The 26,328-nt window shown below is 39.8% G+C and overlaps 2 protein-coding genes across 6 annotated transcripts in view; one reads left to right on the forward strand and one right to left on the reverse strand.

The window, feature by feature from the left end:
- Positions 1-26,328, reverse strand: part of CEBPZOS (CEBPZ opposite strand) — a 38,851-nt gene that overhangs the window by 5,692 nt on the left and 6,831 nt on the right. Inside the window, exon 2 of one of the 5 annotated variants that reach the window (XM_061155605.1) lies at positions 2,547-2,727. The exons of 2 other annotated variants lie outside the window; for them this stretch is intronic. The gene's annotated coding sequence lies outside the window, so the exon portion shown is untranslated. Of the gene's footprint in view, positions 1-248; positions 321-2,546; positions 2,728-26,328 lie in introns of those variants that run through there. 2 more of the 5 variants (XM_061155602.1, XM_061155603.1) reach the window with 2 other exon arrangements.
- On the forward strand, positions 9,195-25,638 carry SULT6B1 (sulfotransferase family 6B member 1). Its single transcript, XM_061155585.1, has 7 exons — positions 9,195-10,058; positions 11,733-11,845; positions 14,209-14,298; positions 16,477-16,603; positions 19,810-19,904; positions 22,590-22,746; positions 24,786-25,638. Exons 1-7 carry the CDS (start codon positions 9,860-9,862, stop codon positions 24,914-24,916), a joined length of 912 nt encoding a protein of 303 aa, XP_061011568.1. The 5' UTR covers positions 9,195-9,859; the 3' UTR covers positions 24,917-25,638.

The raw sequence follows: 26,328 nt of genomic DNA on the forward strand, positions 1-26,328 counted from the left end.
GTGCCCACACGCACACTCAGCACAAGGAGCACTGCCCGGTCTCCGGGCCAAGGTCACCGAGCGACCCGGAAACACTCGGGTCCGCCCCTCGGGCACACGAACACAGTCACCGAATGTCCTCTTTATGATACCAGAACTCGGCCGTGGTCCCTACAAACCTCAGCCCTCCTCCTCGCTCTGGGGAGACCCTGGTGGGTGCGGAGAGATACAGCCAAAAGTCTAGCAAGAGGCCTGCACAAGCACCTTACCTGAGGCGCGGACCCGCGGGGCTGCGCACGCGCAGTCTGTGCCCGCCCCTCCCTGGCGTTGGCCCCGCCCCCAGACCGTAATTACCGCTGTCTGTGCTCTTACTACCCTGGTGGCTCAGCCTCAAAGAATCTGCCTGCAATGCAGGAGCTGCAGGAGACACAGGTTCGATCCCTGGGTCAGCAAGCTGCCCTGGGGAAGGGCATGGCAATCCATTCCATTATTCTTGCCTGGAGAATCCCACGGATAGAGGAACCTGGTGGGCTACAGTCCATAGGGTCGCAAAGAGCCGGACACGACTCAAGAGAATTAGCAGGCACTTAGCAGGCACACACGTGCTCTTACTAAAAGTCGGTCCTGACTGGAGGCTACTTACATTATTTTACTTAATCCTCAACAATTCTGTGCCATAAAAGGTACTATAAGTATCTCTTTTTACAACGGAGGTGAGAGTTTTACCTTGCCCTTAATTACACAGCTAGGAAGAGCTGGAAAAGACATATATTAAGGCTGCATGCATATTGTCACCCTGCTTATTTAACTTCTATGCAGAGTACATCATGTGAAATGCCAGGCTGGATGAAGCACAAGATTGCCAAGTGAAATATCAATAACCTCAGGCATGCAGATGACACCACCTTTATGGCAGAAAGCAAAGAGGAATTAAAGAGCCTCTTGATGAAGGTGAAAGAAAGTGAAAAAGTTGGCTTAAAACTCAGCATTCAAAAAATGAACATCATGGCATCCGGTTCCATCAATTAATGGCAAATTGAAAAAAAGAAAAAATAAATAAATGGGAAATAGATGGGGAAATAATGGAAACAATGACAGACTTTATTTTCTTAGGCTCCAAAATCACTGTGGACAGTGACTGCAGCCAAGCAATTAAAAAACGCTTGCTCCTTGGAAGAAAATCTATGACAAACCTAGAGAGCATATTAAAAAGCAGAGACATTACTTTGCTGAGAAAGGTCCATATAGTCAAAGCTATGGTTTTACCAGTAGTCATGTATGGATGTGAGAGCTGGACAGTAAAAAAAGCGGAGCACCAAAGAACTGATGCCTTCGAACTGGGGTGCTGGAGAAGACTCATAAGAGTGTGGGAAAGATTGAAAGCAGGAGGAGAAGGGACAACAGAGAATGAGATGGTTGGATGGCATCACCAACTCAATGGACATGAGTTTGAGAGAGTTCTGGGAGATGGTGAAGGACAGGGAAGCCTGGCGTGCTGCAGTTCATGGGGTCGCAAAGAGTTGGACACGACTGAGCAACTGAACAACAACAAGAGCTAGAACTTGGATTTGAATCCAGCACAGTAACTGGAAAGTCTGTGCTCAATTCTTTTCTACATCCTGCAACCCAAAGTGTGAACCAGCAACACTGGCATCACCTGGGAGCGTGTTAGAACTGCAGACCTACTGAATCAAAATCTGCATTTTAGCCAGATCCCTAAACAATTCACTTCTAATTCAAAATTTGAGAGTCACTGACTGTACTGCCCAGTAGATCAGAGAAGGAAGATGGGGCAATGAAAGCTTGGAAGGGAGAGGAGGAGGAGAAAACAAATTTAAGGATCTTCGAAAGATCTATGTTATTGAACAGCATCCAGCAGGCCTAAGACTTGTAGTTGCCTGAGACAGAACCTGGAGACAGTAACAGAGACATCAGTGTTTCACAGCCAAAAAACCAAAACACAAAACAGAAGCAATATTGTAAGAAATTCAATAAAGACTTCATAAAAATGGTCCACATCAAAAAAAAATCTTAAAAAGCAGAAATTAGAGGGTTGGAATTAACATATACACACTGCCTAGTCGCGTTCAACTCTTTGTGACCCCATGGACTGTAGCCCGCCAGGCTACTCTGTCCATGGGGATTCTCCAGGCAAGATTACTGGAATGGGTTGCCATGCCCTCCTCCAGGGGATCTTCCCAACCCAGGGATCAAACCCAGGTCTCCCACATTTCAGACTGATTCTTTACCATCTGAACCACCAGGGAAGCCCAACATATAAACATTACTACATATAAAATACATTACCAGCAAGGACCTAACGTTTTAGCACAGGGAACTATGGTCAACATTTTGTAATAACCTATGAGGGAAAAGAATCTAAAAAAAAAATATATATATATATATATATATGTATGTAGAACTAAATCACTTTGCTTCACACCTGAAACTAATACAACTGAATAAAAAGGAAGAAATTAGGAGCTTATAAATAAACACTTCAATTAAAAACAAATACTTCAATTAAAATAAATCCTTCAATTATGTACTTAATATTTAACAAATACCTCAATTAAAAATAAACAGGTACGTAGGAAGTTTGCTGTCCATTCTCTCACGGACACCTCAGAGGAAGACCAGCTAGTCAATCTGGTGGAATCCTCAAGTTGAATCCTTTCAACTAGCTGACATGAGGCAGCAGAGATGAGTCCAGATAATCCACTGCTGCTGGCTGCCAAAGCGCACCTACTGGATAGAAAGGCCAGGATGTTGGTGACGGCCCAGCCTTCCCTTCAGATGGCCCAGGACACAGAGCAGTGGGGAGCTGTGGCCTCTGCGAGGGGGCGGCGGGGGGAATTTTCCCTGAAGCAGGGGCAGCAGGGGCAGAATCTCTGTTCTGCCAGCTGCCACGCTCTGGAGGGAGTGGCTCTCCCATCACCCTCCGCACAGGAGACCAAAGTGTCACCAGATACAGCATCCTGGATCCCGAACATCTTCAGCATCCACTAACTCATGGACTCCATCCTGACTTCCTGATGTCAGCTTCTAAGAAGGGGAGCCAGTTTTTAGTAAGCTCTGCAAATACATAGGTTACTCCCTCTCCCTACATATTGGATTCCAAGGTAAATTTCAATCTTGAACTGCCCCGGAAGTAGAACATCTCTTGCTAAAGAAGAGGGTGGCAGTGGGGGAGGAAGCACAACATAATCTGAAGGGGCACCACAAGGAAGATGGCACAGGAAGGGCCAGTTTCAGTTCAGTTCAGTCGCTCAGTCATGTCTGACTCTTTGCGACCCCATGAATCGCAGCACGCCAGGCCTCCCTGTCCATCACCAACTCCCGGAGTTTACTCAAACTCATGCCCATCGAGTTGGTGATGCCATCCAGCCATCTCATCCTCTGTCGGCCCTTCTCCTCCTGCCCCCAATCCCTCCCAGCATCAGGGTCTTTTCCAATGTGTCAACTCTTCACATGAGGTGGCCAAAGTATTGGAGTTTCAGCTTCAGCATCAGTCCTTCCAATGAACACCCAGGACTGATCTCCTTTAGGATGGACTCGTTGGATCTCCTTGCAGTCCAAGGGACTCTGAAGAGTCTTCTCCAACACCATAGTTCAAAAGCATCAATTCTTCTGCGCTCAGCTTTCTTCACAGTCCAACTCTCACATCCATACATGACCACTGGAAAAACCATAGCCTTGGACCAGACAGACCTTTGTTCGCAAAGTAATGTCTCTGCTTTTTAATATGCTATCTAGGTTGGTCATAACTTTCCTCCCAAGGAGTACTCATCTTTTAATTTCATGGCTGCAATCACCATCTGCAGTGATTTTGCAGCCCAAAACAATAAAGTCAGCCACTGTTTCCACTGTTTCCCCATCTATTTCCCATGAAGTGATGGGACCAGATGCCATGATCTTAGTTTTCTGAATGTTAAGCTTTAAGCCAACATTTTCACTCTCCTCTTTCACTTTCATCAAGAGGCTTTTTAGTTCCTCTTCACTAGTTTACCTGTTTCTACCAATTGACCCAGCCTTGGGTCAATCGACACTTGGGAGCCCTCTGCTATCTAATCACTGCTTTGCTCATCAGTCTTGATTTCAATCACCTTAGACTTTAAAAAAAAGTCACCTGTACTCTGGGTGGGTGGGAGTGTCTGTGTGTGTGTAAACTCATAGCCTGGGGAAAAAAATTAAAGCAAAAGAAGGTACGAGGGACCAGTCTTTTTAAACTGAAGGAAAGGAGCTTCATATAAACCTCCCAGACCCAGCAGAGGCAAGAACCAGTACCATCTGAGAGGTCCAGCACCACTTGCCTCAGGCCTGGATGGATCCAGGATCTGAACAGGAAGCTGGGATTTTGCAGAACCAGAGGTCCACCTGCAATTGCATCGTCTAATCCCGGTTATTCTGCAATCATGCATGCCAGACAATTAAGAGTCATGTAAGGTTGACAGGTTGCCCTGAGCTTAGGGGGACTAACAAAAATCAGACCTCACATTACCAATTCCAGACAGCTCCTAAATCTTCCTAATCACAGGCATTAGTATCAGATCAGGATCCAGTCACTTTTTTTTTTTAATGTCACTGTTTGAATTAATGTCTTAAATTCTACCTTCCCTAGGGAAAAAAAGACTCTTCACAATATAAGAGATAATCCCACTAAGCCACTTGGCAAGGAGTCCAGTCTTACACCTTTTCTTTTTTTGGGAGGGAGATTCTAAAACACACAACGTTCCCACCTACACTGAATAACGTCCTATTATTATGTAAGGTAATAAGACCTTCAAGGGGTACTGCTGTATGGAAACAGAAAACCAGGACTTCCCTGGTGGTGCAGTGGATAGAAATCCACCTGTCAGTGCAGGGGACACGCGTTCAATCCCTAGTCCGAGAGGATCCTAATCCAGGAGGATCCCACGTGCCATGGAGCAATGAAGCCTGTACGCCACAACTACTGAGCCCACACTCTCGGGCCTGTGCTCCACAACAAGAGAAGCCACCGCAATGAGAAGCCCGTGCACCGCAACTAGAGAGGAGCCCCCGCTCTCCGCAGCCTGAGAGAGTCCGAGCACAACGAAGGCCCGGCACATTAAAAAATTAAAATAAAGATGAATAAATAAATAAAATAAAAATTTTAAGGAGAAACAGAAAAATAGCAAGCCTCAAATATTTTAATTTTACAAACTTAAAAATAATATCACAAATATAATGAAACCTAGCTACTCATTCTTAACTCTGAAGCCTCTTGGGTCAATTCTTTCCCTTTGGTAAAAAAGAGATGAAAACTTCCTCTCCCACATCCACCAGCTGCCTCACTGAGACACTTTCTGTTGACCGGTATAACTTCCTCAACCCTACGATGTACATGCTTTCCACGTTTCTGAAACTGGAATGCATCTCACAATCAATGGATACATTTAATACTGTGTTTATCCCCAAATACTGTTATTGAATATAATGTTCTAGAATCCAAGGAATTTATTTCCCTTGTGGTCATAAAAATCCGTCTCCTTAGGAGGTAAGTTTTTTTTTCAGTGGAAAGTCCCGGGGCCTTGTTTCTCATAGCAGGTAAAGCAGCACGGGAAATGCGCTGGTACAGACAATTACACTGGGGCCTCTAACAGAGATCTTGCTGTAACCATCTGTCTGCCAGCGGATTCAGCTGCACTGCCTACATTCCTGTCCCAGCTCCTCAAATGTCTGACTCTACTTCCCTCCTATAAAACTTCAGTTAACCCACCTGCAAAATGGTAACAACAGTAACACTGATTTCATAGGGCTATTTAGTGAAGTTACATGAAATTGTTAGGGGAAGCACACTGACTGAAACCGTCCACCCCAGCCAGGCACCCCAGCCAGGCACCGTAGTAACTGTTCCCATGAGTTGTTTTATGACAGGAGATCCTGGTAAGGAATACGGAACTAATAAGCCACCACCAACCAGAAGAGCTCAGGAAAGGTCAAAAGGAGATACCGTGTGTCCGTCCACTTCCCAGAATCCCTCTCGCTAGCATCCATCTTGGCTGAGCAATGCGTGTGCCACCAGGAAAAGACTCTGAGTCAGAATGATTGGCCAAAGACCACCCAGAAACTAATCCCATCACCATAAAACCCAAGACTGCGAGCTACGTGGCAGAGCAGTTCTTCTGGGTTCCCTTACCCTCCTGCTCTCCACCCGGGTGCCCTTTCCCAGTAAAATCTCTTGTTTTGTCAGCAATGTGTCTCCTCAGACAATTTATTTCTGAGTGTTAGACAAGAGCCCAGTTTCAGGCCCTGGAAGGGGCCCCCCTTCCTACAACAAAATCATCCATGTAATGTTACCAGCTTGGCAGGATGTCTGCTACATACAGGTAATCAAGAATGTTGGGTATTATTTTAATTTATATATTGATATGAATGCCTGTAGCAGCTGGGTAATGATGCACAACTAGGAGTTAACTTCTTCAGTGTTAGCATGAGTTTAGAGAAAGGCAAATATGGTTTTTAAAAAATTATGTTCATAAGGCTACAGGAAAAAAAAAATGGAGGAAGAGTTAGGAGAAAGATTTGGAGAAGAGAATGGGAGAAAGAAGAAAAAAAAAGCTCACTAGATGTTTATAGAAAGTCGACTTAAGAAGAAATCAATGAGAATACATTTTGACCCAGAAAGTATACCAGACAAGATGTATGCTAAACTGCTGGAACAAAGAGACTGCAAAAATCCAGTGGCTGCCACAAGATAGGCAATTGTATTCTTGCACACACACTTCAGGAAATTGGTTCTATGTAGGGTGGGTGATGGGATGGTGATCCACCACATGTTCAGTTCCTGTATCTCATTGGTCTACCATCCCCTAGGGGGCTGTTTTTGTCTGAATTAGCAAGTCTGGCTTACCAGGATCATGTCTGTCGCCCAGGTGTAGGAAAGGGGAGAGAGAAAAATTAGAGAACAATCAACTTTCTGTGTGCAGGTCCTGAACAAAAGTTTGCACACACTACTTCCACTCAGCTCCCATGAGCCCTAGGGCCACACCAAGCTGCAAAGGAGGTGGGGATAAGAGTCCAATTCAATCAAAGGAAAAAGAAGAGAGTGTTGCTGGGGAAAAACTATGTCACAGAGAGTGAGCGTCTCACTTCAGGGACCTTGAACCAGCAGGACAAGAACTTAGAGGACGGGAGACACCATTATACTGTATGCTTCCCTTGACAAAGCATCTCCCTTCTAGGAATCATACGTATCTGTTGTCAAATAGGTCAGCTGTTATTATCCCTCTTTTATATGTACCTCTGAAGGTATATTATGAGTTCAAAATAGCACAACTAATCATCATCAAAAGGTGCACAAATACAAATGCTGGAGACGGTGTGGGGAAAAGGAAACCCTCCTACCCTGTGGGTGAAAAGGGTGCAGCAACTATAGAGAAGAGTATGGAGTTTCCTTAAAGAAACAGAAATAGTTTCCATGTGATCCAGCCATCTCACTCCTGGGGATATATCTGGAAAAAAGGAAAACTCTAATTGGAAAAGATAAGTGCACCCCAAAGTTCATAGTAGGACTACTTACAATAGCCAAGATGTGGAAGCAAACTAAGTGTCTATTGACAGGTGAATGGATGAAGAAGATGTGGTATATATATCGTGGAATACTGTTCATCCATAAAAGAATGAGCTATTGCTATCTGCAGCAACACTGATGGACCTAGAGATTATCATATTAAGTGAAGCAAATCAAAGACAAATATCACATGATATCACATGTATGTGGAATCTAAGAAAATGGTACAAATGAGCTTATTTACAAAACAGAAAAGAACTCACAGATATAGAAAAACAAATTTAGGGGGACTTCCCTGGTGGTCTGGTGGCTAAGACTTGGCACTCCAAATGCAGGGGGAGCCGGTTGGATCCCTGGTCAGGAAACTATATCTCACATGCCACAGCTAAGATCAGCACAGTTAAATAAATAAATAAACTCATGGTTACCAAAGGGAAAGGGGGAGGAGAGAGGGATAAATTAAGAGTTTGGGATTAGTATATACACACCACTATACACAAAGTGAACAAGGACCCTGTATAGCACAGAGAACTATATTCAGTATCTTGTAATAACCTATAATGGACAAGAATCTGAAAAAAGAACTGAATCACTTTGCTGTATACCTGAAACTAACACAACACTGTAAATCAACAATACTTCAATAAAACAAAATAAACAAACACAAGTAAGTGGTAGAGCTGAGATTCAAACTCAGGTCTGCAGTCTTCTAAGTCTACTGGCAGGAAATGACAGATACGAGTTGCGTGCCTCTTTCCACCCCACTAACTTACTGGGCAATTCCATCAATTACTTGTCACTGAAGGAGAGCAGGTTTTGCCATCTTACAACATGCCACGTTGGCATGAGGATAATTTTGAACTAAAGTGAAATCGCTCAGTCGTGTCCGACTCTTTTCAACCCCATGGACTGTAGTCTACCAGGTTCCACCGTCCATGGGATTTTCCAGGCAAGAATACTGGAGTGGGTTGCCATTTCCTTCTCCAGGAGATCTTCCCGACCCAGGGATTGAACCCGGGTCTCCTGCATTGTAGGCAGACACTTTACCGTCTGAGCCACCAGGGCAGTCTTCAATTACCTGATGGCCTTTTGAATCTGAGTATTCTAATGGAACACCCGTTAAGTACATAATTTTGTTCACTTTTTCTCCTGTTGACCAGTCTTACATCAATTTAACATTGAACTAAAGGCAATTTAAAAACCCAACCAATTAAGGAAAAGCTCTTTACCTCTCCCTTTAATTACCTAAATTTACATTGGAAAGAAGGGCTGTACCAAGAAGATATCTATTACCTGGGATATATTTTTATCCAAAAACTCATCTGCAGAACAAGGCAACCCTAGTTTTCCAAACATCTCCTCTGCCTTCCTGTGAGTGGCTTTCCTCCCCTTTGTATCCTCAAACCCCTACCCCTTTCCTAAACCCCTGTTAATAAACAGGATGTTATTTAAACCTCAGTTACCTGAGGCTTTTTGAATCTGCATGATGGAACACGCATTAAGTACGTAATTTTGTTTGTTTTTTCTCCTGTTGATTGGTCTTACATCAATTTAATTATTAGACTAGGCAAAGAACATAAAAAGGAAAAAGGGAAAAATTTTACACTCTGCATCACACCATGGGGGCTTCTCTGATAGCTCAGTTGGTAAAGAATCCAGTTGCAATGCAGAAGACCCTGGTTGGATTCCTGGGTTGGAAAGATCCACTGGAGAAGGGATAGGCTACCCACCCACTCCAGTATTCTTAGGCTTCCCTTGTGGTTCAGCTGGTAAAGAATCCGCCTGCAATGCGGGAGACCTGGGTTCGATCCCTGGATTGGGAAGATTCCTTGGAGAAGGGAAAGGCTACCCGCTCCAGAATTCTGGTCTGGAGAATTCCTTGGAGAGTCGGACACGACTGAGCAACTTTCACGTTCACTTCACTTCACTCCATGGAGGATGTATGTGTAAAACTATCAACCAAGGAGAGAGGTTTCCTACATAAATTGCTTTTTTGCTAATACTAAAACTGTATACCTGATTGAATTAAATAACTATGTGTTAGACATTTAATATCTATTATTGTCTATTAAGAAAATCTACTCTTTCCTTGGGAGGGTTGCCTATAATGGTAATATAATCCACCTGTTGGGTAATATTCCCTGATCCTCAGCCCATTTTGCACCTGCGGTGTGCCTTTTGTCAGAGGTGGGTATGCAAAAAGCCAGGGGTGGAGGTGGGTGAGAATTAAGTATTTCTTTCTCATGTGAATGGGAGGAGCCCTTTATTCCACCTCCTGAAAACCCCCATTAAAAGCTGCCACTGCCCCAGACAACCACAGAGCGGGTTCTTTAGCAGGGAGCCAGAATGACTGCTAATTCCAAATTTATTGACTACATTGATGAAGCTTTGGAAAAATCAAAAGAAACTGTACTATCTCACTTGTTTTTCACCTATCAGGGGATTCCTTATCCAGTCACCATGTGCACCTCAGAGACTTTCAAAGCCCTGGACGCCTTTGAAGCCAGAAGCGATGACATAGTTCTAGCATCTTATCCAAAGTGTGGTAATTAACAAAACTTTTCTACAAGGGCACATTTTCAGAGTGAGTAGGTGGGGAAGGTGAAAGGAGAAGGTGGGAGGAGGGCAGGTCATCTCATCTCTACGTGAAGCCAGAAAATGGAGAGGAGGGTAGCTATGGTGGATCAGAGCAGAGCCTGTAAAATCAGTAACTAGAACTGGTAGATTTAAAAACCCCAGTGTCTGAGGGCTTCCCCGGTGGCCCAGTGTTAAAGAATCCACCTGTGATGCAGGAGACTCAGGTTCAATCCCTAGGTTGGAAAGATCCCCTGGAGGAGGGCACGGTAATCCACTCCAGTGTTCTTGCCTGGAGAATCCCATGGACAGAGGAGCCTGGCGGACTACAGTCCATGGGGTCACAAAGAGTCCGACTGAAACTACTGAGCTCGCATGCTGCAGTGTCTGAGGGAGGAGGTCTGTGTGAAAAGAACAGGATGGATGATGAGTGTAGAAGGAGCTGTGTGGTGGGGCTAGCAAACAGAAACGGGGCCCAGTTCCCATGGAGTACTCAGAGTAGCCAAGATGCTCATCTTGATTTTTGACTGAAGACAAACATGGGCTTGTCTATAAGCATCTATGCCTTCCATATACTAGGTTATTTTTCAGGATCAAACACCAATCCTCCTGTTTCTCAAGCCAGTTTTATAGTGGTCCTTCATCAGTGGAGGATAAGATGTCAGGAAACTAAATTACTCTACTTTATACCATCTACTTTTGATTTTTTTTTTCTTTTTGGCCACACCGGTTGGCATGTCGGATCTTAGTTCCCTGACCAGGGATCATACCTGCAACCCCACAGTGGAAGCGTGGAGTCTCAACCACTAGACCACAGGAAAGTCCTACTTTTGATCATTTTTAACTGTTATTCCATCTCTGTTTGTTAAAGCCAACTCCATTTCATATTTTCTTTTTAATTGATGCTGTATTTTTATAAAAATCAAAATTACACATTTCTGTAGAAAATATTCATTAATTTAAGGTAAAATATATGATACACAATAAACAACCATTTCTATAGTATAACATTGTTCTGTAAAGAATATATTCTAGATTTTTTAAAAAGCAACTGCCTCTTTTTAAAGGAGAAATTTAAGAAACAAGATAATCTGATTTTTATACTGAAGTAAATAAATGCTCTTTTCCATAAAACTCTGCTTCTTTCCACAGCCCAGGTTCTTTTCAATGCACAAGAACCAGTTGTACATATCAGGGAATTGTTGTAGGTTTTCTTTTCCTTTTTTTCTTTTTTTTAGGCTGTAACCTGGTCTGCAGGATCTTGGTTCCCAGAAAGAAAGTAGTGAAAGTGAAGTCGCTCAGTTGTGCCTGACTCTTTGCAACCCCATGGACTGAGGAGCCTACCAGGCTCCTCAGTCCATGGGATTTTCCAGACAAGAATACTGGAGTGGGTTGCTATTTCCTTCTCCAGGAGTCTTCCTGACTCAGGGATCAAACCCGAGTCTCCCGCATTGTAGGCAGATGCTTTACCATCTGAGCTGATCAAACCTGGGCCCCCTCAAGCAGAAGCAGAGTCCTAACCACTGGACTGCCAGGGAATTCTGTCACTGTATATATTAATTTTTATGATATGTATGTTTAAGTAACATGCTTTTATTATATCAAGACTCCTTAATGAGCTTCGATTCTCTGATTTTTCTTATAGGTTCTAACTGGATTCTCCACATCATTAGTGAATTAATGTTTGCTGATTCTAAACAAAAGTATGAATACCCAGAATTCCCAGTTCTTGAATGTGGGGACCCAGAAAAATATCAGGTTGGTACAAAAGAGTCATGAAACTTAGAGCAAATTATTCTAGAAAATAGAATTGAGGGATTTTTTAGTTTTGAGTTCAGAAAATACAACACTAAATAATTCATTGTGTGCTTATCATATAATCCCAGCACTTTTCAGTAATTATCTCATTTTACTACAGAATCACCTTATCACTATTTACAAACGATTAAGTCCTTAGTGTGTGTGTGTGAAGATAGTAACAGGTCATCCTACCTGTTATTATCTTATCCCATGTTATTACTCACCTTATCAATGTAACTAACTAGGGCCTGGATGTGAGGCAGGATGTTGTTCTCCCTGCCAGGAAGGACAAGAAAAAGGGGGAGGAAGGATTTGCCTCAAGATTTTGGTGCTTGGACAGAACAAGGGGAGAGGAGGACCATCCACACTTAGACACACCAGAAACACATGTGGGAAGGGAAGACTGTATCCAACTGGAAACTGCATTCCCAGCAAAACTTACCAGAAGTGCTCACCAACAAAACTCCCAACAGGCAGACAGAACACAGTTACTAAAAATAAAGTCACTTGGGAGTTCAGAAAATTTCTGAAAAGAGATGGAGACACTTGCCAGGATGACAAATACAAACTTAAAAGTTGGATCCCAGTTGGAAGGAAACTTATTTCCATGGACTGGGCTGAAGTAACAGAAAAATATACTGTAAATGAGGTGTTCAGGGATTTCGGTTTTGAAGTCTTTTGATGTTTATGATTTATCAGAAATGTCTATTTTATTTTTAAAAGCACTTTTTGCATTTTAATTATCCCTTGTGGCTCAGCTGGTAAAGAATCCACCTGCAATGCAGGAGACATGGGTTTGATCCCTGGTTGGGAAGATCCCCTGGAGAAGGGAAAGGTTACCCACTCGAGTATTCTGGCCTGAAGAATTCCATGGAGTCCATGGAAGAGTCGGACACGACTGAGTGACTTTCACTTTTCATATACAAAAATTGTTTTCTATGCAATGTGCCTTTTATTTTAAAATGGAAATAAGTGGAAAGATAAGCTTCATTTAATGAAGTTTCATTTAACTTTACACAGAAAATTTTCCTAAAATATATATATATTTTTCTTAAGATATATCTATATTTCAACTTTATACTGCTTACAGTTGGCTATATCATGCATTTTCGTGAACATATAATTATACACTTACCTAACTTTGTTACAATTAACCTCCATTTTCCCCCTGGATATTTTTCTAACCGTTTTAAGGAACTTTACCATTTCTCACATGTCTTAAAGAGATTTTTGGCCATGCAGTTTGGTGGAAATGGCACTCTATCACCTAATCTGAAAATTACTATCTGTGTGATTTTACACAAAGGACTTAAAACCTCAAAGTCTCTTGTTAATCCTTAAAATGGGGGTTACAATATCTACCTGAGAGGATTATTGTGAATGAATGTAAAAGTACTTCCAAAACTGGAATTAAGAACAATGACTACTAATCATCACTTGGGCCCATAGCATTGATTTTTAAAAATTTTAAGTCAGTTTTTGCTCTCTTGCTTGAGTTGAGATCTCTAGTTAATTTTTCACAGAACCATTGGCTATAAATGTCTAAATATAATTTCATTGCTTGAAATGATGACCAGCATGGAAAAAAACACTGAAAGCATTAGCCCACCACAGAACATACACTAAAGGTCTGATTTTGAGATAAAAGCCTTCACTCTGTCTGATTAAACGGAGCTTCATTTTGTAAATTACCAGTAGAAGTAGATTACAAAATCAAAAAGAATCAATCACAGAGTCCTTATATTGACAAGAATTTCTCTCATAAGATATTTCTCAGATATTTAAGTGACTCTGCGCTTTCAGGTTCTGTTAGGATATTTGACTGCATGGAGTTTTACTGGTTTAAGAAAAAAAAAGATCTAGATGTTAAAAATGAATTTGGAGGAGCTATAGAAGACTTGAACATTTCTGTTAATGACTGAATGTAGAAAAGACCCACATTAAGTGAGAGAGTGAATTGCAGATTTTGAGCTGTCTTGAAGAAAATGATTTTGGGATGGCTGTGGGAAAACGTAAATTTTTCTAAAAAAAAAAAAAAAAAACACAAAAAAAAGAAAAAGAAAAAGACTGGGCAATGGAAAGCAGGATGGAAGAAGGAAGTTTGAAAGGAAGTTTTAAATTGCATCTTTATTTGTGATTCTCTATTCCTCATCCCCCACAAAGAAAACAGAAATAAAGAAAATCGAGAGGCGAATGTGGAAGAGTAATAGACATAGTAATAGTAATGACTGAAACTGCTCTTTAGGTACTAAACCTAGGAGTGATTCCCTACACACACATACAAACACATAAGCTTTCACCTTATTGTTTATATTTTTAAGAGAATGAAACAGTTTCCATCACCAAGGATTTTGGCAACTCATCTCCATTACGACAAATTACCTGGGTCCATCTTCAAGAACAAAGCCAAGGTGAGTGCCCCCTCCACTGGTATTATAATGTGAAGTTCTTCATGTATAGATATTAGCTTTCTGAGGTATAGGATGAGTTTGCTACTCATCACAGAATTTTAATGAATAAAGTGTGCAGTTTGGTGCTTCTTTTGTTGTTGTTTCTTTCTTCAGATATATTGGCTATAGTTGCATTCAAATAAAATGTATTTTCAGCCAGGATATAAAACATATACATAAAGTAGCCCACCAGGCTCCACTGTCCACAGGATTTTCCAGGCAGGAATACTGGAGTGGGTTGCTATTTCCTTCTCCGGGGGATCTTCCCAACCCAGGGATCAAACCCGGGTCTTCTGTATTGCAGACGGATCCTTTACCGACTGAGCCACCAGGGAAGCCTCTAACCCCCATTAGGTATTTGAATTCCACCAAGTGGCTGTCTGGACTGCTCACATCTCCCATTACAAGGGACTCCTCTGTCCCCTCTGCTAGGTGTGGATGGCTCTGTAAAACAGTTTTTCTTTATACTGAGAATCTCCCAAATTGGAAATACCACTTTAATCCATAATTTTCCCAGTTTAATGCAGTTCGGTGGAATCACAAACCTCAGTGATTCTCCGCCCCCCCCCCCTTAATTATTCAATAAGACACAGAGCTAAAGTAATGTATAGAGCACTTGGATTTAGAGCAAGCAGCCTTTTGAACAAAGCTTTACTTTCACAAGAAAGCAGGGCAAGAGATGAGCGACAGTTAAGGTAAGAAGTTGATACTGAGATTTTATCCATACACTCCAGCCTGCTGGCCTTCACCATGCTAACTTATGGCTTTGCAAAATTATAAACTGCTATGAGCCAGAGAGACTCCTGAGTGGTAATCAGAGCCCCAGATATAAGACCATCAAGTGACAAGAATCTGCTGTATTTGGATTGCAGAGTTTTAGATCTCTGCCCCCAAAGACAGACATAGACGAGCACATTCATCTCTATTCAGTTGTATCCTACTACCGTCAGTTCACGTCTTTAGATTGATGAGGTGTTCTGGAATCCAGACTCCCTCTCACTTTCATGCCATCTACAAATTTGATAAATGGAGCTTCTATATCTTAACCTGAAATCCTCATCAAAATGTTGATGATGGTCTAGTCAGGACAGTTTTATTAAAAATCTCTGGGCAGTTTTATGTTAGTTTTTCAGCCTCGTTTGCATCAGTTTTATGTGCTTAAATGTTTCTGCTGTGTCATGCCTTCTTCCATTTGCAGAGGAATTCATAAGCAACAAATCTACTAATTTAAGAACTATGTCCAAGAAAAAACTGCCATTAGAAACGACTTTTTCTTAGAGAACCCGTGTTGCCCCCTGGTGGTTATTACTTCCTTTTTTATGTGGCCACAAGTCATCTATTTAGTCAGTTCCAAAAACATCTCCAAAATGGAGGTCATTTTGTACTTTGCAAACCCCACACTTTCCTCTTTCTGAAAGGGAAATGCTACCTGCCTGTTTGCAGTCCTCCGAACCTCTTGTATGCTGTCTCCAATTCCTTCAAGGTCACTAACTGTGCTCAGTAATAATGTATTCCACAACATTCTCAGTTCTTTAAAGGGAAATTTTCTGGCCAGAGGGCCCAAAAGCCACTTGGAGTGGCCAAGTGGTCTGCAATTTAGTGGTTTTTCTTGGGTTTCAGTTTGCTCTTTACAACATTTATTTCACACTTTTCATTCAGAAAATGAATCTGTGCCTCATCAGAGAAGGCAGACATAACAGTGAAATTCAGAGGTTCTGTTTCCTCCACATCACCCATCATACCTCCAACCTGTCCTTCGTTGATCCTCTCCCATGAAACTCTAAACATTATTTTTGTTTTCCTTAACATTATTTTGTTATTTTTAATTTTGGGGTGGTTTAACTTTTCAGACCATGCTCTTGTGAGCCTGCTCTTCATTCCTTTTTACATGGTCTACATATGACATTTTACCGTCTCAGTTTGTTAGCAAAAATTCAATGTTACAATATCAATCTTCTTTTTCTTCTTTCTTTCCCCCTTTTCCCCAGGCTTTCTTATCTGCCACTTCCTGTTTCTCAATTTCTTCCTTTCTTTCTACCTCAACAAAATCAGGTAGTATATAAAAGGACACAATGCTCACGCTTTCAGTTTTCCAAAGTTCAACACTTAAACTTAGATAACTTAACTTTCTCTCTCCAGATACTGGTGATATTTCGAAACCCTAAAGACACAGCAGTATCTTTTTTCCATTTCCACAATGATGTTCCTGATATTCCAAGCTATGGCTCTTGGGATGACTTCTTCAGACAGTTCATGAAAGGACAAGGTATGGCTATTGGTAAAAAAATCATTCTTACTTCAACAGATGATCACAGAAATACAAAAATTCAAATGTGTTTTAGGATAAAGAAAGAAACAACAGGCCCTACTGTATAGAACAGGGAACTACATTCAATATATTGTAACAACCTGCAACAAAAAAAGAATATGAAAAAAGACTACATATTTGTGTATATATATACAACTGATTTACTACACTGTACACCAGAAACTAACATAACATTGCAAATCAACTATACGTCAATTAAAAAATTAATAAATTTAAAAAAGAAAGAAAAAATAAATTAAGGCAGATCCAGGAACCACAATGTTACTTTTAAATAAAGCTTTCTGGGCATCAAACAATACATTACTGTTTTTAAAATTAATTTGGACAATTCATATGTTGAGGATGAAAGTTAAATAGCCATAGAACAGACATGGGACAAAAAGGCCTAAAATAGTCATATACAGAAAGCATTTCAAATTCACTTCCCACAAGTCTCTGTATAGCACAATGATAAAAGCCAAAAAAGAACAAAACCATGACAATGAGCTGCCACACCTAAGATACTTGTTTGCCAGAAAGCAACTAAGGTTTTGTTAGATCATGTTGATGTTTTTACCTCTGGTTACCTCTGATAACTATGGTTATCAAACCATAATTTCATAAGTGCCTACAAATGCTCCAGCTGCCAAACTAGGTATTATATACACATATCTCATTTAAGACCATAACAACTATGAATAAGGCATTATTAGCTATAAAAAATTCAAATCACTTGCCAACGGTCTCAGTACTTGTATGTGGCAGCAACTCTACTTCCTTTGGTATAGTGGCCAGAGGTGAATAAATGTCTCTTTTTAGTAGTGGCTCTGTTGAGGGCTTACAGTGTAGTAGAAGGAAGAATTAATGCCAGATGACCATAGAGTTGCTACCAGGTCCCTCTAAAAGGACCACTTTTAAAGGGGATCAGCACAGCAATGCAACACTATCCCGTATAAATAGACACTGGGTACAGTACTGAGTCCTTAGCAAAGATTAAGTCTTGGGATTGGGGTATAGGAGAGAAAAAGAAAGTCTACAGAAGGTGCTTATGAAGCACTGGCAGGAAAGATTTGGCTTGTTTAGTAACTACTCACTAAGACCAGATGGAGGCAGTTAAGGCAAGTCTAAAACATTATACTCCATTGATATAACACAAGAGAACATTCAGTGGTGGAAAAACTCATCATCACTGGGACAATCTATTTTAGGGACTCTTTGTTGCTTTTCTGTCCTTTTAGTCTAATCATCTGATTGACAATGATAAGAAGTGGCACTGATATTAATAACTTGGATGGATTTTCTCCCTTGTAAACTTGTTATGGTCAACTTACAGAGAAAGGCAGCTGAACGTACTGCAAACGTACAGGATGTAGAATGAGAAGGCCTGGATTGGGCTTCATCACTTATTATTATGTTTTAGTAATTAACACTAGATAGAATAAAATAGCTACAATTTATTGAGCACTTGCCACATGCCAGGCACTACGTGCTACTCCTAGCACACATTATTTTAATTTTCATAATAACCAAATGAGGATAATACTATTATTATCACCATGTTACAAAGAAGAAAATAAAGGCAGAGAAAGGCTCTAAACTTTGATTTCCTTAGTTGTAAAGAGAAAATAAGAATGCCTGACCTATGAGAGGTAACACAGTATTGTATTTTGCTTGGTTGCGTTAGCTCTGGGGTCAAACTAACATTAAAAGAAGTCAATTAAAAAAAAAAAGATGTCAGTAACACAGAACTTATTATGCAGCCTTAAAGTGGTTACTTAGCTCCTCTGGGTTTCTAATTCTCCATCAATAAAGTGGGTATAAAATTGTACCTATCATACTGGATTGCTTTAAAAAGCGAAAGATGAAATGTATGCTTATCAATAAAACATTTGGAAAAGCAGAAAACCCCACCACAGTGGCATAAACAGATCAGGTTTTATTTTCCTCACTTAACTAAGAAGTCTGGAGATAGCAACTGACCCAGTAGCCCAGTACTGTTGGGTCAGCAGCTCTGACGTTCCCTGGGCCCCTCTGTTGTGCTTTTTGCCACATTCTCTCAAGTTGTCCACTGTCCCTCTGAGCATCACCTTCAGATCATGAAGAAGGCTCATCGTGACAGGAATAATTGTTCTAGAAACCTTCCAGCAGAGCCCTGCTTGTGTCTCACTGGCTAGGACTACTTCATGTGACCAACCACAGTCCTAAGGGAGGCAGAAAGTGAGAAACAGATTCTCTGACTAGCTTAGACCCAACAGTCAGGATTTGGTTTGCAAAAAAGAAGGGAGTATACTATATTTGGGGCAGGAAATTTACAGTATTTTGCACAACAAATAAAACATGTAGAAATTGCCTGGCTCAAATCATGATAATTATGACAATATTATTATTACTAATAATGTTTATATTGGCTAATATTTGTTGAGTGGGTATTATTAATCAGGCACTGTTTTAAGCATTTGACGTGTGTTAATTCACTTAAAATTCACAACAACCCCACTTTACAGATGAGGAAACTAAGGTACAAAGAGGTTCAGGAAGTTTCTCAAAGGCACACAGCTGTCTAGATCTTCACTGTCCAATATGGTAGCCACTAGCCACATGTGGAAATCATTTGAAATGTGACTAGTGCAAGTGAAGAGCTAAATTTTAAATTTTATTTTAATTCAAAATTTATATTTTAAGACAATCAATTCAGTTGCTGGAAACTTTTTAAAGTAAGTTTGGTGTGACTGTGTGAATCTGTTTTTTCAACTATAAAGTTGGCTTGCATGACGTTTTTATTGGACAATGCTAGTCTAGATAACATGTCTCATCATTTCTTTCTGACATTATATCTGTTGGTTTTCAAGTATCATTCACTATTTCTGAATTACTTCATTCACCTAAATGTTCATGAAAATTTGTAGTTCTTGTGAAACCATTTTACAACTTGCTTAGTTGAACTACTGTTCCTGAAAATAAGAAATGAGAAAATCTGACATTAGGACTGATTTATGTCAGTTCTTTTGGAGCAGGGATTTGTAATCTTATAGTCTTGTTTGATCATATACACATACATATAGTTTATATTTTAGGGTATACATTAACCATTTTATCCTCATTCTATCATTTTAACCTCAATTATTTAAAATTTCTTAAGAAGTTTTTTTTTCCTGTATTTTTAGTTTCCTGGGGAAGTTATTTTGATTTTGCAATTAATTGGAACAAACATCTTGATGATGAAAATGTTATGTTCATATTATATGAAGACCTGAGAGAGGTGAGATTATGATTATTTTTATTATATAGCAAGATTTACTATAAATGACAACATAGAACATTTATTCATAATGTCTGATTGTATGAACTAACAGTATACTCAATTTTAAAAATATTCCATATATGTGATACAGTACTAGGGGAAAAAGACAATGTATATGTGTTTAGATTGTTTATTTAATAGAAATAAAATAATTCTTAGGAACTTACTACTAACAGTGACTGCCTTTTTTTCCCCCTCTGTGATAGATAGTCCAAATTAGGAATGGCAGAAACGATAGGTCTCTATTGAGGTTTGACTGAAAATGCTTTTGGCTGTGAATTAATTTTTCCATATAATGTTTTTAAAAACTGCTTCTTCACAAATATTTAGTGAGTTCAGCATTGTTTCAGGCCTTTGTAATTTATCAGTGAACAGACTAAAGTTGACTACATGGGAGAAGCTTACATTCTAGCTGGAGAAGGTGGGGAGACAGAATGATAAACAATAAATACAATAAAAATTTTAAATGTATATAATATGTGAGAATGAAGAAACAGCACAGCTGATTAAGGAAAACTAGAAATCCCCAAGGGTGGGGGTGTTGGGATAGTGGACAAATCTCAGCATGAAATAGGATGGTCAGTGGAAACCTCATGGAAGGCATGTGACATGAACCAAGATCTGAGGGAGATGAGGGAGTGAGTCAAGTAGGTAACCAGAGTAAGAGCTTTCCAGGCAGAGAAGACCAACTGGAGCAAAGGCCCTGAGGTAGGAGTGTTCCTGGAAGGTTAAGGAATGGAAAGGAGCAGATGTGGTTGGTTGGAGGGATGAACCAGAAGAGACTAACCAATGAGGACAGGCACAAGGGGGTAGAGTGGAGTATGAGAAATGCAGTGGTAGACCATTGAAATACTTTGCTTTTCACTGAGTGAAATGGGAAATCATTGTAGGATTTCAAGCAGAAGAGTGGTAGGAATTGATGTGTTTTTAACAGGATCATTCTGTCTGGTGTGTGAGAATATATTAGAGAGAAGGAAAGAGGATCCAGGGAAACCCATGAGGAGGTTATTGCTCTAGTCCAGGCAATGGAAGGAAGATGGTGGCTCAGACCTGAAGGGGCCATGGAGGGGAAGAGAAGAGGTTGAATTTTGAACTTACGTTGAAGGAAAAACCAATAGGATTTGTTGCTGGACTGGATGAGGGAAAGAGTAATGAGAAAAAAAGAGAAGTCAAATGAGATCCCAGTGTCATTGGTCCAACCAACTGGGAGGACTGAGCTGTCACCATGTGAGTAGGAGACGGCAGCAGGTGAAGAAGGATTGTGAGGAAGCCAGGGATCTGGTTTTAAACACCAGAAGGCTAAGATGTTTATCAGTCACCCAAATGGAGAGGCCAAGTAGGCAGTTAGGTATTGAAGTCTTAAATGCAGAAAGAGTTCTGAGCTACAGATGTAAATCTGGCCCACAGATGACATTTAAAGCCATGAGACTACATATCTAATATGTAAGCATATGGACAGAGACGTTGACCAAGAACTGAGCCTTGCAGCCCTCCAACACGAAAAGTTTGAACAAAAAGGGAGGAGTCGGCAAAGGCGACTAAGGAGTAGCTAAAGACATAGGAGGGAAACCAGAGTCCTAGAGCTCCAGGGAAGAAAGTATGTTAAAGGAGAAGAGACTCAAATGCTCTCTAACTGAATTGAGTCTTTAACACTACTTTCTCCTGAGATTCTTATATTAAAAAAAAAAAAAGTGTAATTGAACTCATCCCTTCTGTTTATGGTGTGTACATATATATATAACATGAAAGAACATACTAATGTAGTCTTTTCCCCTTCTCATCTAGAATGTTCCTAAAAAAACTTGTGATTCATGGGATGTTAGCGTTGTCCCAAATGTTAATCATTCTTTCCTGCAGTTGGTAGGAGGCTGCCGTTCAAATTGACTTGCGGACTGCTGTAGTATATAGCCTGCTCCTTTGGGAAATTCACATTGCACACTGGCATATTAAAGATTGACAGATTCTACAAACAAACAAACAAACAAACAAAACCTTACCTTTACTAATCCAAAGCTTCCACACTTATTTGACCGCAACCCTTAACCCTCTTTCCCCCCATGAAACATCTATAAGCACCTTGAAATACATTAATGTTTTGTAGAATACAGTTTAAGAAACTGTTCTAGAAGATTAAATCTCCATTGGTCAATGATACTGTTGAGAAAGTTGATGATACTTACAAAGGTATTAAGTGATATATTCCAAGACTCATTCTAGCGTTCATGATTCTAAAAATGAGTCTTTCTTGATAGAATTACATGTTAGCTACAAACAGGATTTAGAAGAAAAGAGAATTTGAATGAGCACATACAAATATATTAATTTCCTCAGCTGGTTTAGATTGGTGCTTTTTAACAAAATGAATGTCATCTTAGATAAAATTCTACCCTATTATTGAATGCTTACTGTCACTATCTATACCCTGAATAGTTCAATAAGTCAGAAATTGAAACTACAAACTAAAATCAGTACAGAGTATCTTAAAGGGAAGTTTCAAATATTTATACTGAAGTATCAAAGTAAGAGATAGAAAGGGACAGCTGAATTAGAGAGTTAGGCTTAAAATGCATTCTAAGAAGCCTGTCTTGGCCTGGGGCACAATTCCCACAGAAAGAAGTTTATCCTCTAAAATTTTGTTTTCAGAATCTGGCCACTGGAATAAAACGAATTGCTGAGTTCTTAGGATTCTCTCCATCTGGGGAGCAGATTCAAACTATTTCGGCACAGAGTACCTTCCCTGCCATGCGAGCAAAATCCCAGGAAACACACGGTGCCGTGGGCCCGTTCCTGTTCCGCAAAGGTAAAGCCGCCTTGATATCTGAGCCATCCATCCGTCTGCACATAACAGGCAATTCAAACAACTTTATGTTGAAGAAGACAGGATTTTCTTTGTCTCTTCCTCAACAAGAAGTCTAACATAGATCAGAGTTGGAACTGGTAACTCCACGCTATGTTATAGAGTACTAAGCTCCTCCCAACTTTCTCTTGCCACCTGCTGATAAAAGGAGAGCAGCTAGAGCTCCTGAACTACAATAAAGTTAAAGGGTTATTTTATTCAAACAAAAAGGAAGTGGCAAGAGAATCACATGCATTTGCTGAGAGAGCCCCCTTTATAGAACTTTGTGGGGAGCCTCACTCAATAGCCTACATCTCATTGGTCACTTCTCACGGTGCTGTTGGTTGGAAAATGTAATTTTTTAAAAAGGTGGGTGTGTTATTACTCAATTAAAATCAAAGTTTTATTAATAAAGGAGAAGGAGAAAATGAGTGTTGGATAGGCAACCAGCTATCTCTGACACTGATGATTTTACTAAATTTCATTAAACTATTCTAATTTCTTATGTAAATTTATGATAATATAGCCCAAGGGTTGTCAGTTTTCTTTTTTATTGCATATATAATGAAAGTATAATGTGATTTAGAGGCAGCACATATAACAACTATCACTTATTAGGCATGCATCATGTGTTAGGCACTTTGCTGGGCTTAAATTTTATAGCAAAAAGATATTAAATCCTTAATTTTACAATATGGGCATCAAGACTCAGAGATATTAATTGACCCTTTGTCACAAAGCTAATTGGGCTTCCTAGGTGGTGCTGGTGGTGAAGAACCCAACTGCTAATGCAGGAGACTAAGAGATTCAGGGTCCCTGGGTCAGGAAGATCCCCTGGAAGAGGGCATTGCAACCCACTCCAGTATTCTTGCCTGAAGAATCCCACGAACAGAGGAGACTGGTGGGCTACAGTCAATAGGGTTGCACAGAATCAGATACCACTGAAGCAACTTACCATGCACACACAAAGCTAATTAGTGAAACAGGATACAAATGTAGGTCTACTTGATTCTACTATACTCTGTCAAATGAAGACTCATTTTAAAAAATCCACTGTGAATGCAACATTGTATATAAATCTGGCTTTGGTTTGCATTCTGACTTTAACTCTGCTTTTTTATGCCTTATTTTATTATCTTTAAGAAGAGGGGAAAAATAAAACCTTTCTATATGTTGTTAATCAAATACTCCAGAATTGAAAAAATTCTAAAAGTAGTGATTTTAAAATATTACATTATTCCATGTAGAAAATTCAGAAAGTACAGAAAGATATGAAAAATTACTAAAAATCATCCACATTTTTCCCACCAGAGGCAGGTTTGACTTTTTGACATACTTCTTCCAGCCTTATTCTGTGATGTTTCACATAGTTGATGACATTTGTAAAGTTTTTTTATTCCCTTCATATATGTAAGCATTTCCTCACATCATTAAAACTACTTTATAAATATACATTTCATTGGCTATGCAACAAGGAGCTTAACAACTTCAACCCAAATCATCAAAAGAGCCTAAGGAAAAAACTAACTACTTTTAAAAGCACATAAGAAAAACATATCTCAATCTCAGGCAAAATAATAATTTTTTGCAAAATTTTCAGCACTTGGAGACTTAACCAAAAGCTGCTATAAAATATTAATTTATCTTCTCAGTGGGTATTTAAAGTATTAAAGACTTTAGAGAGAAAAAAATGATTCTAAAAAGGTGGTATTTTGGTCCCAGGTGTTGGGAGAGGGGTGGGGATGGGAGGTCACTGAGGTCAAGGGCCCCCTTAGTGACACTGAAGAAGCACACCACCTACCACACCACATCACACCAATGGGGAAGCCCAAGCGGATCTTGCTAACTTTACAAGAAAACTTACATTAGTTTTTTAAGACTGTGTAATTTTTTTTCACGTGTCCATTTCACATTTCAAAGTGAAACTCTACACTGAGAAATGATAAAATCAAGATGAAATAACAGGTGTCTAAGTCTACTGTTTTTTTGTGTGTGTGTTGTAGGTGAAGTTGGTGATTGGAAAAGCCTGTTCAGTGAAACTCAGAACCAGGAAATGGATGAAAAATTCAAAGAGTGCTTAGCTGACACTGCCCTGGGTACAAAGTTGAAGTATAACTCATACTGCCAGCCTTGATTCTGGTCAACTCAGCTTATTTTCCTTAATAATAACTGAATTTAAATATCAATAAGTACATAATAATCTAATCAATAATGATAATTAAAAACATTCAGACATAAACAATCTGTTTAATAATGAAAACAAATGAAAATTTTGAGCACAAACTTAAGTTTGTTCACTTTTTACAGAAAGATACTTTAGCCATCCAAAAGGGATGCTGTATTTAATGATGTATCCTGGAGTTTTAACTTCTTTCATGCTCTGGGTTCACACAAGACCATAAGCCAACACTATCAGAGATATACCTAAATCTGTTTGAGCACAGATGAGACAGGCCTTTCTGTCTGATCACAGGAAGGCCTGTGATCATGATCGTAATCTGTGATCCTCTCACAAAAATCCCTCTCTTCCTCACTATGGATCAGAGCCCTTGTGATCTGATCCTTTCTGAACTTACTGCTGTGGGAAATTTAATTCCAATTCTTCCCTGAAGTAAAATGAATAAATCCTATTCTAATTTGATTCAAGAAAAACACATTGCTTGTGTACTCTTCGTATGTCATTTCAGAAAGCTCTATGGAGGCCCACTCTCAAGGGACTTTATATTTCTACTTAATACAAGCTTTACTTTAAAGCTAAAGATTAGAGGTTGTGTTATTCTGGCACGACGGCTTTCCTACCAGAGAGCCTCAAGTAAGCATGTGGAATCTATAAGAGAAAGCAGAAAATGTTCCGGGGTGGGGGAGGAGGGAACCTTTAAACAATCTCCTTAATATTTACACTACAGCTAGTTTCACTGTAAAGCTAAGTTTTACACAGTTAAGAATAGAATGAGTCATGGGACTACTATTTCTGGCAGTACGGTAGATTAGGTAAACTGAAGACTCTTTCCTCAAAACACCAAGAAAGGCTATATAAAAATCCCTTCAGTGGCACTGCTCAGCTTCCAGTAAAGTGAGTGGACTTAACAGAGACCAAAACCAAAGAGAGAACAGAGAACCAGAATGAATAAGAATCAGAGATGACCCTGAGATGTCAATGAGAAATTTGCAGGAACAGAGACTTGGGTTTTAATGCCCAGGCCCATATGACTGGAGCAGGAATAGGCAAATAGACCAAACGAAATAAAACAAACAGAACAAAATACAGTGGCCAAACTGACCCATGAATGTAAAGAAAGTTCAAATACGACAGAGGTGGCATTGCATACCGTAGGAACAGATTAAACTCTTCAACATTTGATGCTAAGACAACTGCTTCTGATATATAAGAAGTAAAATGAGACCTTTACTGCACATCACTCAAAAAAAAAATTCCTTACAAATTAAAAGGCTATATGTCAAAAGATGATTTAAAGACTACGTTTTTAGAAGCAAATACAAGTTAATATTTTTATGACCACAGAGTAGGATTTATTAAGCATGAAA

Source organism: Dama dama, chromosome 11 (assembly GCF_033118175.1).
Source record: "Dama dama isolate Ldn47 chromosome 11, ASM3311817v1, whole genome shotgun sequence".
NCBI lineage: Eukaryota > Metazoa > Chordata > Mammalia > Artiodactyla > Cervidae > Dama > Dama dama.

What these genes read in the sequence shown, in the direction of transcription:
- SULT6B1 (XM_061155585.1), top strand. Translation starts at nt 9,860, where the DNA reads ATGACTGCTAATTCCAAATTTATTGACTACATTGATGAAGCTTTGGAA. An exon ending in ACAGTTCATGAAAGGACAAG is followed by an intron (nt 16,604 to 19,809) that starts GTATGGCTATTG and finishes CTGTATTTTTAG; the next exon opens with TTTCCTGGGGAAGTTATTTT. An exon ending in CCCGTTCCTGTTCCGCAAAG is followed by an intron (nt 22,747 to 24,785) that starts GTAAAGCCGCCT and finishes TGTGTGTTGTAG; the next exon opens with GTGAAGTTGGTGATTGGAAA.